The 12,821-nt window shown below is 39.3% G+C and overlaps 1 protein-coding gene across 15 annotated transcripts in view; it reads right to left on the reverse strand.

Annotated features, from left to right (window-relative positions):
• Positions 1-12,821, reverse strand: part of camk2b1 (calcium/calmodulin-dependent protein kinase (CaM kinase) II beta 1) — a 79,249-nt gene that overhangs the window by 60,358 nt on the left and 6,070 nt on the right. For all 15 annotated transcript variants that reach the window (XM_085476239.1, XM_085476238.1, XM_085476237.1 and 12 more), the window contains exons 2-5: positions 11,727-11,821; positions 2,899-2,958; positions 2,340-2,394; positions 1,843-1,908 (exon numbers count right to left, since the gene is read on the reverse strand). In XM_085476239.1, coding sequence (XP_085332365.1) covers positions 1,843-1,908; positions 2,340-2,394; positions 2,899-2,958; positions 11,727-11,821 — 276 coding nt within the window. The remainder of the gene's footprint in view (positions 1-1,842; positions 1,909-2,339; positions 2,395-2,898; positions 2,959-11,726; positions 11,822-12,821) is intronic.

Here is a 12,821-nt window from a genome sequence, read left to right on the forward strand (position 1 = left end):
GGTGAAAAAGAAAGTAAAGTGGGGGACGGAAGCAAAAGAGAAAGAAAGAGAAAAGCAAGAAAGTAGGTAGGACGCGCACACGCACGAGGTGGACAGGGCCATGCTTATATTCTTGTTTTCATATTTCTCAGTGTTTAAAGGAAAAGCATGTGAGGAACATGAATGAGCAACATAAGAGTGTAAAGGTGTACCCTGAACATCCACACCAGCTAAGCTATTTGAATCATTGAAAGAAGCATACCTGAGGTTTGACCAATTAGAGTTCTACACATAGTTACAAACACCAGCAACCTATTATGTGAGAGATACAATGCAGTTTTATGTTCTTTGTAGCAAAGGCTGTCATTATCTTGGGGTTTCGATTTTCCTGTGCCAGAAAATAATTACTGCTTTTGAGGCTATTTTAGCACCACACGCTGCACTTCAAGTGAAATTATTTATTTTCTTTTTGAGAACAAAAAATCGAACGACGTATTCATCAAAACACTTGTGCCGAGAGCTTCTTGCTGTGACACGTTTTACGCTTTGCAGCCCATTTGTAGGTTTACAACAAACACCACTTTTTTCTGGCTTCATTTTTTTTCCCTGTTTTCCTTATAAGACTCGATGGTGCAAGACATTAAGATTTATACATTTATGTTAAAATAATATGAAATGCAATAAAAAAAAAACTGCCTAGATTTTGTTTGTATAGACCTGAATAGGTTAAAGATGACTTCGAGTGAGTCCCAAATTAAGCCACTTCTCTATTCTGTGCCGACTGATCACCTTTAAAAGGCAAATGAAATGTTTTTCTAAACTTTGATGTCAAACATGCATCATGTCATGTTTGATGGCTGTGTTGTCAGCTGGAGTTTAATGTATGGCTGTAACAAACAGCTGTAACTAAACAGAGACAGAACTCCAATACAAACGACATCACGGTTTAACCGTCCTGTGGCAAGTGTCTAAACCCATAGCTGGTTTGTGTCCACCTGCTCTCTGTATGCTTTAGTACTGATTTAGGATTTTGCTGAGCACGTCTGGGTCCGACTTTAAGCCACTTAGCAGAAAAATCAGCTCCATAATAACAAGTTCACAGAAGAAAGAAGCAAAAGAAAACAAAAGAATGTTTTGCTTTTTCATCCAAAAACTTGGTAAACTGTGTTTTTAAGGATGTTATATCAATGCAACAACAGTTATTGTTATTGCTCAGATATTTTGTAGTTATATAAACATCTTAACACATATCTTGCGTTATGCATGTGTTTGCAACTTCGACCCTAACCATAGGTGACAAAAATACAAGTATCTTAGTCACCACAATTTACTGTGTGTGATTTGGTACTGAAAACCTATAGTGGTCAAACCTCAGTCTGGTCTTAAAGGTAGTCCTGTGTCAGTGTGAGAGGTGAAGTACTCTGATATAAAGGAAGAGGCAAAGGACAGAGGAGAAATATAACAAACAAAGGGGGGATAAAGATGAAAAGAACAAAGAAAGTGGCGGTGGTAGTAGTATAGCAATGAAAACAGGAAGTGGAAGGAAGACCACTAACAGAATAGAAAAGGCAAGAAGATACAAAAGAAGACAGTAAAATACAGAGAAAGAACAGAAGTGAACAGCAACACATGCAGTGTAAGGGGCAGAAAACAGGGGACAAGATAAGACAACACAGAGCAAGTAGTAAGAGGAGAGGACAGTGAGACCAAGAGGGGAAGGAAGAGTAGAGCAGAGTCACAAAAGAAGAGGAAGAACATGTACAATCAAAGAAAAAAAAAAACAGACAAGAAGACAACAGAGGACAAAGACCATTTAAGGGCAAAGAGAAGCCCCACATACAGGAGTGAAGGCAGCGCTCCTACCTGGCATCGGCCTCACTGTAATACTCTCTGGCTACGATGTCCTCAAATAGTTCACCTCCGGTCACCCTGTAAAAGCAGACAACACACACACACAGACACACACACATTTATTTAGGAAAGCTGGAATGGTTGGAGTGGAAGGAGGAGGTAGTGATGGTGGTGTGTGGTTATAAATGCTTCAAATCAAGGATTCCTACTTCAGTTCTTATTTTCTACAGCTCCCCCCTTCCCCCCCAATCCTCCTACACTTCATCCCCCCTTCCCACACCGTTACCATGGAAACTAGAGGGAATTGCTGAGAGATAGATGTGGATAGCGTGGGTGGTGATAGTGGCAGTGGTGGTGGTGGTGGGGCAAATATAAGAGAGAGTTATGCAATTGTATATGTATATGGAAGAGCTGGGAAAACTGAGAGGCAGCAGCTAAAAGAAAAGGGGGGCAGAAGATGAAAAGGGATGAGGAGGAGCAGAGAGGAGAGGATGACGACGATGACTTACAAGTCAAACAGGAGGTAGTGGAAGCCCTCCTCTGATATACTGTCATGAAGACGAACTGCGAGAGAAAAAAAGAGAGATTGAGAGAGATAAAGTGATACCTGGGCTCTGTGTAGCTGGAGCATTCAAGCTATGATGGTTATTCAAAGAGTTTCTGAAAAACACTGGGGATGACTGCTGCATTTTAAGTTTTTGGTTGTTTTTTTTTTTAAAAAGGAAAAAGGTGAGATAAAGAGATAGTGAGAGTGCGCGTGGGGTAGAAACCACAGGGAGTCGAAATAATTGAGTCTTACGTCATATGTGTTTACAATAGGGTAGGAGCTTCTGGCAATACAGGGCTCGGTTTAAACAACAAATGAATAAAACTATATACTTCTATTGGATCTTTTAATAAAAAATGTTAAGTGTGTGTTTTGGCAAAAAAAAGAAATTGTTCTGTATCAGGAATAAAAGACTGTTAATCAAATCTAAACTGGTCTTTACTTTTAAATGGATTCAAACTCATTTAAATTATTTTCAAATTATTTTCAGTGGGTTGAAAATAAGAAAAGCGTGTCCTCACCGATGTTGGGGTGTTTCAACAGACGACAAATACGAGCCTCTCGCTCCAGCTTCTGGTGATCTGAGGCGCAACAAAAGAGAGAGAGGTATGTCAGAGTTATTGTTAAACTTGGGTTATAAATATGTTATATCTATATTGTAGAAGGCTTTTTAGGACGATAAAGTCAAATGTGTCAAAAACAGTTTAGAAAATGGTTTCATGTCACAAAGGACGAAGAGAACGCAAAGGAACCCAGTGGGTGTAAAATATGGAAAAAGTGAAACATAATAAGGCGTGTTGTTCTTCCAAGTTTTAAACTAAGAAGGCTCAAGGTGGATTCCAGTGCTACATACTATAATTTAAAAAAAACAAACAAACACATTCTTGTTTTACTCCATAGTTTAATGGGTGATCTTCACTAAGGCCCACAAGATTCAGCAAGTTTCTGTATTGGTGACTGACAACATAACTGTTTTCTGGTCATTTAGAGCACAAGAAAAACAATATTTCCTTAAACATAAAACTGCACAAAAAAATAAATAAATAAATAAAAATGAATGAAAAATGAAAAAAAAGGTCAAAAAGATCAAATAAATATCCATCCATACAAAGCATTTTTCGTGTCCATGAATTCAAGAGTCTATGTAAAAACTGAGCATGAATATTTAGCAAAAATACAAGTTGTTCAAATTATAAAACACCAAACTGAATTTAAATAATGTTGCTGAATTTTTGTGTGTGTGTTACATTTTTCTCCATAATGCAACATAAATTTAATATATTATGTTTAAGTGGCTTTGAACTTTGAATATTTCAGAAACTCGTGATCTACTGGGATTTTCCCACACAACTAACTCTGGGGTTTACAAAGACTGGTCCCGTAAAGAGAAAATGAGCAGCGGTTCACTAGGAGAAGATACCTTGTTACTCCCAGACTTCAAAGGAGCATAGCCATAATTCTTCCACCCAGAAGGAAGAGAATAGTAATTCAAATAACCACTTATTACAACCAAGATATGCAGAAGAGCATCTCTGAATGCAGGAAGGAGCAGAAGACCACACTGCCTGCCGTTCCTGTTTGCAAAGAAAACTACTTTGAGACTAAAATTTGTTGCCTGGTGCGTCTGTGCAACATTTGGTGCAAACAACATGAAACAGTGGTTCCACAGTGGATGTGTTATATCAATAAAGAAATGATGTGGGAATTATTTTATAGGGATATTTTCTGAGCTTCAGTACTGGCTGAGCAGCATTTTGACACCAGAGCATACCAACTACTGCTGCTGACCATGTTTATTCTTTTATGACCGCTATCTACACATCTTCTGATGGCTACTTTAAGGATAAAATACAGTGTCACAAAGCTGAAATCATGTCTGGTGGTTTCCTTCACCTGAACTGAATCAATCCAATAGTGCATCTTTGGGTTGTGGTGGAACCAGGGGCGTAATTTCCAGGGGGGTTAGAGGGTTATGACCCCCCAATAATCAGACCCAACCAATATAACCCCCCCAATAAAATTGTGAATGATCTTGCATAAATAGGCTCTTGATTTTCTTTACTCTTTTCAGGTATTACCAACAAAATAGTTGCATGTTTAATCATCTTTATCCAGATGTATTTATTTATTTAGACAGAGATCTTGACCCCTCCTATGTTCAGTACAAAGTTACGTCGATGGGTGGAACAGCAGAGTTCAATCGTGGATGCTCAGATGAAAATATCTGCTGGAAATGTGTGATGCTGACATGTCAACACAGACCAAAATCTCTGACTCTAAGCCAGTTCTGAAGAGAAAAGAGGATCATAGCAAGGTGCAACTAACGAAGTGATCGGTGGGTGTAATTTACTGTTAGTGGAAGTACAAATATATGAGCATATATACTTCAAGACACACTATGTATGTATGCAGCTAAAATATTTACATCAGCATGTCCCTTTACATAACAGATTACTGATGCTAACCAACATGCATTACAGGGTTATCGTGCAAGTCACAGCAGGCATATAAAGCACACACACATACAGACACACGTACACACAGGGGGTGGATCACCGGATCCACAAAGCGTGACTGTCAGCACAAACGTACATATGCATAGGTTGCACCCACACGCGTACAATCTGTACGAGTTTAAGAGAACACAGACTGGCAAAACTCAAGTGCACACATTCACACTGGCACTGTGGAGTGACAGTGAAGTGTAAGCGTGGTGATTATAGTCTCAGAAGATGAGAGGAGTGAGGCGGAGAAAGGAGTGGAGGAGTGTTGAAGGGGGACAGGAGAGGAGGAGGAAAAAGGAAGGAGAGAAAAAATACAAGGACGTTTAATATGCACAAAGCCTGGTTGCTGTCTTTCTGTTGAAACAATAAGACACCGCTAATCACTGCCTGCTACTTTTTTTTTTTTCTTTTTAACTCTAGTCATTTATTCTTCACATTTGGTTTTTGTTTGAGGCTATGAACTCACTGAATATTTTTTTCCCATTTATTTGTTTGTCCATGTGTAACAAACTGCATTTTAATGGGACTGAATTTCATCTTTTCAAAACATGGATTCACATCTGACCTACTCAGAAACACACCGATTACAATGTTTGTGATTTACTGGGAGAGACCTATTGCAAATTAGCACTTTAAATAAGGCTATCATTCCTGCGCGATCGTGCAAGCTTTCACTGCAGTTGAACTGTATCTGACTGACTCTTAAAAACTACCAACTCTCAGCTTGTGTTTAGCACTCCCAGATGTTATCTGTCATACTAATGTCAAGTGTTGGAAAACTTGTCATGGGCACTCGCATCGCATTTCATTCTATCAGTGGCATCTGCTAATATTACTCTGCAAGTACAGAATTGGCTCACAGTAGCTGCTGTGGTGCATCATCTATCGTCTACCATCTGTGCCTTTGTTATCAATCCATCATCTACGTGGGACAGTTTTATTATTAATATTGTGATATCAAGTATTGAAAGATCTATTGAAATATAACACATATGTCATTACTGGGCTTTTTTTCTTGCCTTGTTTCTGCTTAAAACTCATTTGGCATTGTGAGGTGAGGTAATTAAAAAAAAAACTCATCATATGATTTACAGATGGAGGATAACTGAGGATGAGATACACGACCTCCCCTGAAATGAACATGGTCTTTTATCAGGTCTTTTATCAGAGCTTTATCAGACCGGCAGATAACACTACAGCAAAAAATTGTGTATGACAGATGACCTTCCCATGGCAGAACACTCATAACAGATGCTCTTCTCAACTGCCCTGCATAAAAGAGGACACAACTGATAACTGTCTATACAGTCTGCAGTGTGTGTGATAACCTTGTGGTGTGTGTGTGTGTGTATGTGTACCAAAGAAGAAGTCAGCTATCAGGTTCAACTGTACGACAGTATTTTTAGTACTGCATATGAGGGGTCAGCGTAGTTTAACAAGAACTATGGAGATTAATGTAATTTTATTTACGTATTGCATGTAGTGTATCAGAATAAAACTGATATGTAACTGACAGTTAAAAACCCGGTTTATAAAAGGTACCTTCTCTCATGTATAAATGGTGGGAGATTTGCCAGAGCTACTGCAACACTAAACATTTACTTAAATAGATTTACTGTAAGGCCGAGAGCTCCATTTGTTTTCATAATTGTGTTTACGTATTTAGCTAGGTAGAAACTATTCTAAGTAGGGACAGCTGATGTAGTGGCAGATCATATAAGAAGATTATCATGTGCATTTTTGTTATCTAGTTACAATTTTAATATATTCTCACTCTTAATTTCATCTTTTGCTCAACTGCTCATTAATGCAAATGAGCCAATCACATGGCCGAAACTCAGCGCACTCAGACAAGCTTGGTGAAGAAGACCAAACCGAGCATTAAAATGAGTAAGAAAGGTGATTTAAGTGACTTTGAACATGTCATTGTTCAAATGGTGCCAGACAGACTGGTCTCATTTCAGAATCTGATGATCTTCTGGGATTTTTCCCGCAATACCACCTGTAGGGTTTCTCTGAATGCACAACAAGTTATAACAGAAGCATAAAGCCTACAGCAGCAGAAATCCACATTAGACACCACTCCTGTCTGCTAAGAATAGGACACTGATGCTACAGTTCGATTGGATGGCCAAAACTAAACAATAAAATATTGGAAAAACGTTGCCTGGCCTTCAGACTAGTCCTGCTCTGTCATTTAGATAATAGGATCATAATCTGGCATAAATAAGATAAAAGAACAGAACAATACTGCCTTTTATTAACAGGCTTTAGGCTGTTGGTGATGTAAATACATGTGGCGAGTTTTCAAAGAAAGTTAACCAAAAGGAACGGACGAAAGATTTGAGACAACTCGTTTCAGATAAAGCAACAACCAATTATAAGATAAATGAAGATTACTGTGAAATCTGAGTTGTGCATAGCTACTCCAGTAGAGTCAGAATAAAAACACGGAGCAGGACGTGAGCATAACGGCACTCATTTAAAACACCAAGAATTTTTATTCCACAGAGAAAAGAAAAAAAAGGCCTTTTTGGCCCTCCACCTAATATAAAATGCACTGATTTCTGTTAAGTAAGGCGCTCCAACCCCCACCCTTTCACTCCCAAAGGCCCATTTCTAGTCAGAAAAACCCTAAACACGTATCTTGAAACGTGTCCAACATTACACTTGTTTCTGGACTTTAATTAATTATTGCAGTTTACAGTTATATGCTGAAAACGTAAAAGCTGGTCCAAAATGCATTCGCTCTGGGGTTTAAAAAAAAAAAAAGTACTCTTTTGTAAAAACATGACACACAAACAAGATCAAATGAGAACTTCCTTGTGTGGTTCTCACTGTAATTACTTGACTGTCAGCAACTGTGGCCGTGCGGCTCTTTTAGTGCAGCCTGCTTAAAATATTCATTTAATGAGTCTTTCAAAGTGCCGGTCAGTCAGAAGCAGCAGGGTAAATAAGAAATGAGACCAGGGAGTGGGGTAAGGAAGAAAGGCAAGGACAAGAACACATGCACAGAGTAGGATAACCCAAGGACAACATTCAGTGAAATCAGTGGGAATCTTCATGCTGAAGGAGAAGAGAGCAGAGGAGAGGAATATATTTGGGTTAATCATCACCAGTGAGGACTTAAGTCTCTAGAGAGGGAGGAGATGTAAAAAGACAGCCACAAAGACAGCCAGATATAACCACTGTTCGGAACACTTGACTCGTAACAGCGTGAGCCCTACCAGCAGGGAAATGTGGAGTGGGGATTGAAAGGTTTCCTATATCCTATAGATCCTACAGAAGCACAGCATCAAAAAGCAGCCTCTGAGTTTAAGGTGAAGCATGACAGTGGTGGTGCAGAGGGGCTGCATGTATATAGAAATCTAAGTGGATTCCTGAGAGTAATATGATTAAGAAAGCATCATTTTTCCAGTGAAACACCTGAACTTGTAATCTCATTACATGACATTACATAATTACATAATGGGTGAAATACTTCCATATAAACAGAGTGTGAATTGACAGAAAAAGTACCAACACATCTTGAATTATTTACATTTGTAATTGCAGCCACAGTGATTTCATTTCACACTCGGGTTTAAGTCTCATCACTTTAGTTGACTATATCTGCCCTGGTTATGTGACATTGACACAAAGCTCACTGGCCAAAACCAGGTCAGATCACTTCTACTGCATTGCAGGTGAACATCAACCCCCCCCACACACACACAGACACACAAGCTCTACTCTATCATGATATAATTACATGGCCATACAGGAACCTCTGGCATCCACTGTCCAGAGATCATTGCCAATAAACAAGTCCTATGATTGGCTGGAAGCCTTGCCCAGCAGACCTGCCCTGTATTTCCTGTTGACATGTGTTGGATTGGCATTAACCGTTTGTCGGCTGGAAAAGGGAACGGCAGGGTGGGGTGGTGGGAAGATGTAATGAGAAGCCCGACTACTACTCTATTCATAAATTTGAATGTTCAGTGTGTGAACCAAGTGTTATGACTACAACAACCAACGAATTGTGACACTTTTTGGTTGTAACTAATAGTTTCTTGATAGAGTTCACTGTCCAGTTGACTGCCTGCATCTCAGACACTGCTTCTCTGCTGTGGCTGTCTGAATATCTGCCCATGTGTGTCTGAGAGAAAGAGAGGGAGAGTCAGATGAGTATCCCGTGCTAAAGGCATGTAGGCGTACAGGCGCATGGCCCTCAGCTGCCAAATGCCTGGGGTGCCTTTGCTCTGATGACCCCACCCTCCCCTCAGCTACCATCTCCATCTGCTGATCCTAAACAAACGCTCCTCTTAAGTTGGTGAAACCAGGGCTGTAAACTCACCGACCCTACCTGCTGCCTGAGAAATATTACAACATCATAAAAGGCCTAAACCAAATCCCACTTATAAAGTAGAGCAGAAAGCCATCAGGGCTGCCATAAAGCGTGAATGCAGCAGCAGCCCATGTCACAAAGGTCATGGAGCTATAAAAAGGACTTTGAGTAGAAGTAGTATGCAGCAGCTCTGTTGGCTCTAGCATAGCCCTGCTATTTCACAGAACATGGCTCATCCATTAGTAAGGAGCGCAGCACGGGCCTCGCACACCACTCAGTCAGGTCAGATCAGTCACCCTATCAAATGTTGAAGCAGAGAGATTACACTGTGCCTCTGAAAAATGGTGGAAAGCAGCTGCACTGCCCGATAAAGCAGCTGGAGTGAAATTATGCAGAAGTCCAATGATAGCATAATCTATAGGAAGTGTATTTATACTCTGTGTGTCTGTGTATGTGTAACTTTAAGTCTCATTAAACCAATCTCTAGAATTAACTGCTAGCCTCTTGCAGTTAATAGAGGCCGGATAATCTAGGATGGGTTTAATCTCATTAAATGCTGCACAATGCAATAAAATGCAGGCAAAAAATGAGATACAATTACTGTCAAGAATAATGTGACACCACAATTAGAACAATGTTTGTTGCAGTCGACTTCTATTTTTCATAGAAATTTAAATTTTTATAAAAAGCTTGTCTGCAAAGTTTAATATTAGACTATATTTTCGTTACGGCTTAGTAAGAAAGATAAATACAGATGCTCAGATCATATACCCTCTACCACCCTCGTAATGTTTGAAATCAGAAACACATTTGTAATTTCACTGCACAAAATGTTATGAGTTATGAGTGACAGTAGCAATGCTCATTTGTGTCTGATGCCTGCTGGAGCTGGAAATAGTATGCTGAAATACAATGCTAAAAGTGCATCACAACATCATCTCATTTATTTATTACACTGCACTGTTTCCAAGTGTCTGCCTAGTAAAGGAGATGAACACACATGAGTTTAACCTGACTATATAAACATTCAAGTCTAATATTTTCAAACATTATTATTGAATTTTATACCCAGGAGCCTGACCTTTAAGAAGCTCACATAATCGTGAACACACAAAGTATAATTTTTTTAAATTGTCTGCATACGGCACTGATACTTTAACAATGGTTTGGTAAGAAAATTAACATCTACAAACTGACAAGCCGAACTGAGGGTAACATTTGGGAGAGAAGGCAGATAAGGACAGACATTTCAGGATCAAGCCCTCTGCTTCATGCCTGTTAAAATGCCTTTTCTACCACACTCAACATTTTAACACACAATCCGTTGGTGAGCGTATGTCAAGGCAGGGTAACAGTCAAGTGACAGTGTGGTGCCACCTGGCAGGGCCACGGCAGTGGTTCTCCAGTTACGAGGCTGCAAGGGCAGCAGGAGATTTACACTGGGCAAGTGGTGGTGTAAATTGCCACGGCGACCACAGTGGTGCTCGACTGGCTTTGGTGGCAAAGGCATTTAGCCTTGGCTTTGGCTTAAGTCATTACTGGCTGAGTAGCATGTGACACTAATTACGGTGGTTACAGAGTCTATGTTATTCAGAAGAAACAAAATCCCAATATATAGAAAAACCTTTTCACTTTACATTATTATACAAGCCAGTATTTGAAGACTGACTGATTTATTGATACGCCCATATTATCCTGCAACACATGCAGCAGAATATGAATTGCAGCTAAACAACTAAACAAGATGGTTTCAAGATAAGTAGTGTGTATAGGGTTGGTTATCAGTGATGCCTGCTCTGTTCTCTGCTGTGCTGAGTTTTACTTCTCTTCTGCCCGCCTTTGCTTTTCACATTTGCATGTATGCATGTAGAGGGCAGGAAGATCCCAGAATAGCGCATACAGCTAAATAGAAATTACTGCAGCTGAAAATAGCTTCGACTTTAATGGTCCTGACTGATTTACGTTGAACTCTTTGGACTTGATTTAAAGACAATTACTGCTACGATCTTTCCTGCAGTCGTATATAGGGCACACGAACAATACTCTACAATTTGTTCTCCAGGGGTTCCTCAACACAACTCAGAAACAGGGTAGTGTAAAAGGTGAACCAGTGTTGAGCAAACCTACTGTATGACTGTCACATCACCATACCAGTGCTGTTTCTACTGCTACTAGGGCTTTTCCAGCTTCCTCCATTTCTTATAAACAGACATGATTTATAAGAAATTAAAAGTTTGTCCTATGAAGTGGCATCTGAGAAGGAAACCAAATTTTGCTGCTACATTTTGCTTATATAACTGTCTACACTACAGGTGGGGGTGGTGACCACTGGGACAGAGAAGCTATGAACAACTTAGTCATTTTTGAATGGTTGCAAATTGTACTTTTAGCTCATGAATTAACAGTTAAATATCGAAACAGTGGTGTTGTTTGAGATCACACTTTGGCTCCCATGGAAGCTGTGATTCAATAGAACTGGATGCATATGTGATATAACACTGAAATAAGTTGTGCTCACCTCTTGCAGATAACTTTTTGGTGTTGATTATTTTAGCAGCATACTCCTGTCCTGTGCACAGCTTAACACATCTGCGCACCACTGAAAATGCTCCCCTGGAAAACACAGAAAAAAAACCCATTGACTAACATTTCATGCATGGTTATCATAGGACAACTCTATCAGAAAAAAAATAACTAACAGCTGAAACAACACTTCATTTCTTTATCATAAATTAACAAGTTGAGACCATTGTTCTCTTGCAAATTCTTGAGTGGTTATGGACCTTGGATAATAATGAGCATGGTGAAGGTTTTGCTGAGTGAACAAATTTGCACACAACTTTGCAGAATGAGCATTTTTCAGACTCAGAACATAACAGAACTGATAACACTTTTCATGTTCACCGTGGACACATTAAACACTTTGCTGCTTAGTTAATAAGATCCCATGAGATCTCCAGTCAGGATACAAGTAATGCGAACACATGTGGGATGTCGAAAGGTAAATTGGTAAAATGTAAGAGCTAAACTGGTCTCTCAAACACATTAGATGTAGAGTCACATAGCCCATATTATCAGCCAACACTAGCCCATCACGGATATATCAATATCAATATTATGTTGTTTGATATGCATGAATATGATTTTCTTTTTGTCAGGACATAAAGCTTAAAATTTGTTTCACTTACAACCGTGTTTCCAACTGTCTTGTACCTGGAACCCATAGAGACCTGCTGGTGTAGTTTGTGTTCTTATTCCTGCGTTATATGTTTTATTTCTTTGTTTTGTAATGTACCAAATGTTTTCAGTGGGTGACAGGTCTGGACTATGGGCAGGTCTCCTATTGTGACATTTAAGCATGATGTCTTTGCACCTTATGTTTTGTACCTTCAAATACTGTCGGTCTTACTTTAATCCAAAATAAATAAATAAATAAATAAATAGCAAAAAGTAAATAAGCAGAATATTCCCCTCAAAACTAATGATAATACATTTTAAAAATGAGAGAGAGCGAAAAAGAGAACGACCATCTGTAGGACAGCACATGTCGCCCCAATACCTGAATGTTTTTCACTGCGCCGTCACAGATGTTTAGAATTTGTTTTTTTCCTTT

This window comes from Copadichromis virginalis, linkage group LG12, assembly GCF_057382275.1.
Source record: "Copadichromis virginalis isolate Kocher_CV1m ecotype Utaka linkage group LG12, C_Virginalis_male_GT1.1, whole genome shotgun sequence".
Classification (NCBI taxonomy): domain Eukaryota; kingdom Metazoa; phylum Chordata; class Actinopteri; order Cichliformes; family Cichlidae; genus Copadichromis; species Copadichromis virginalis.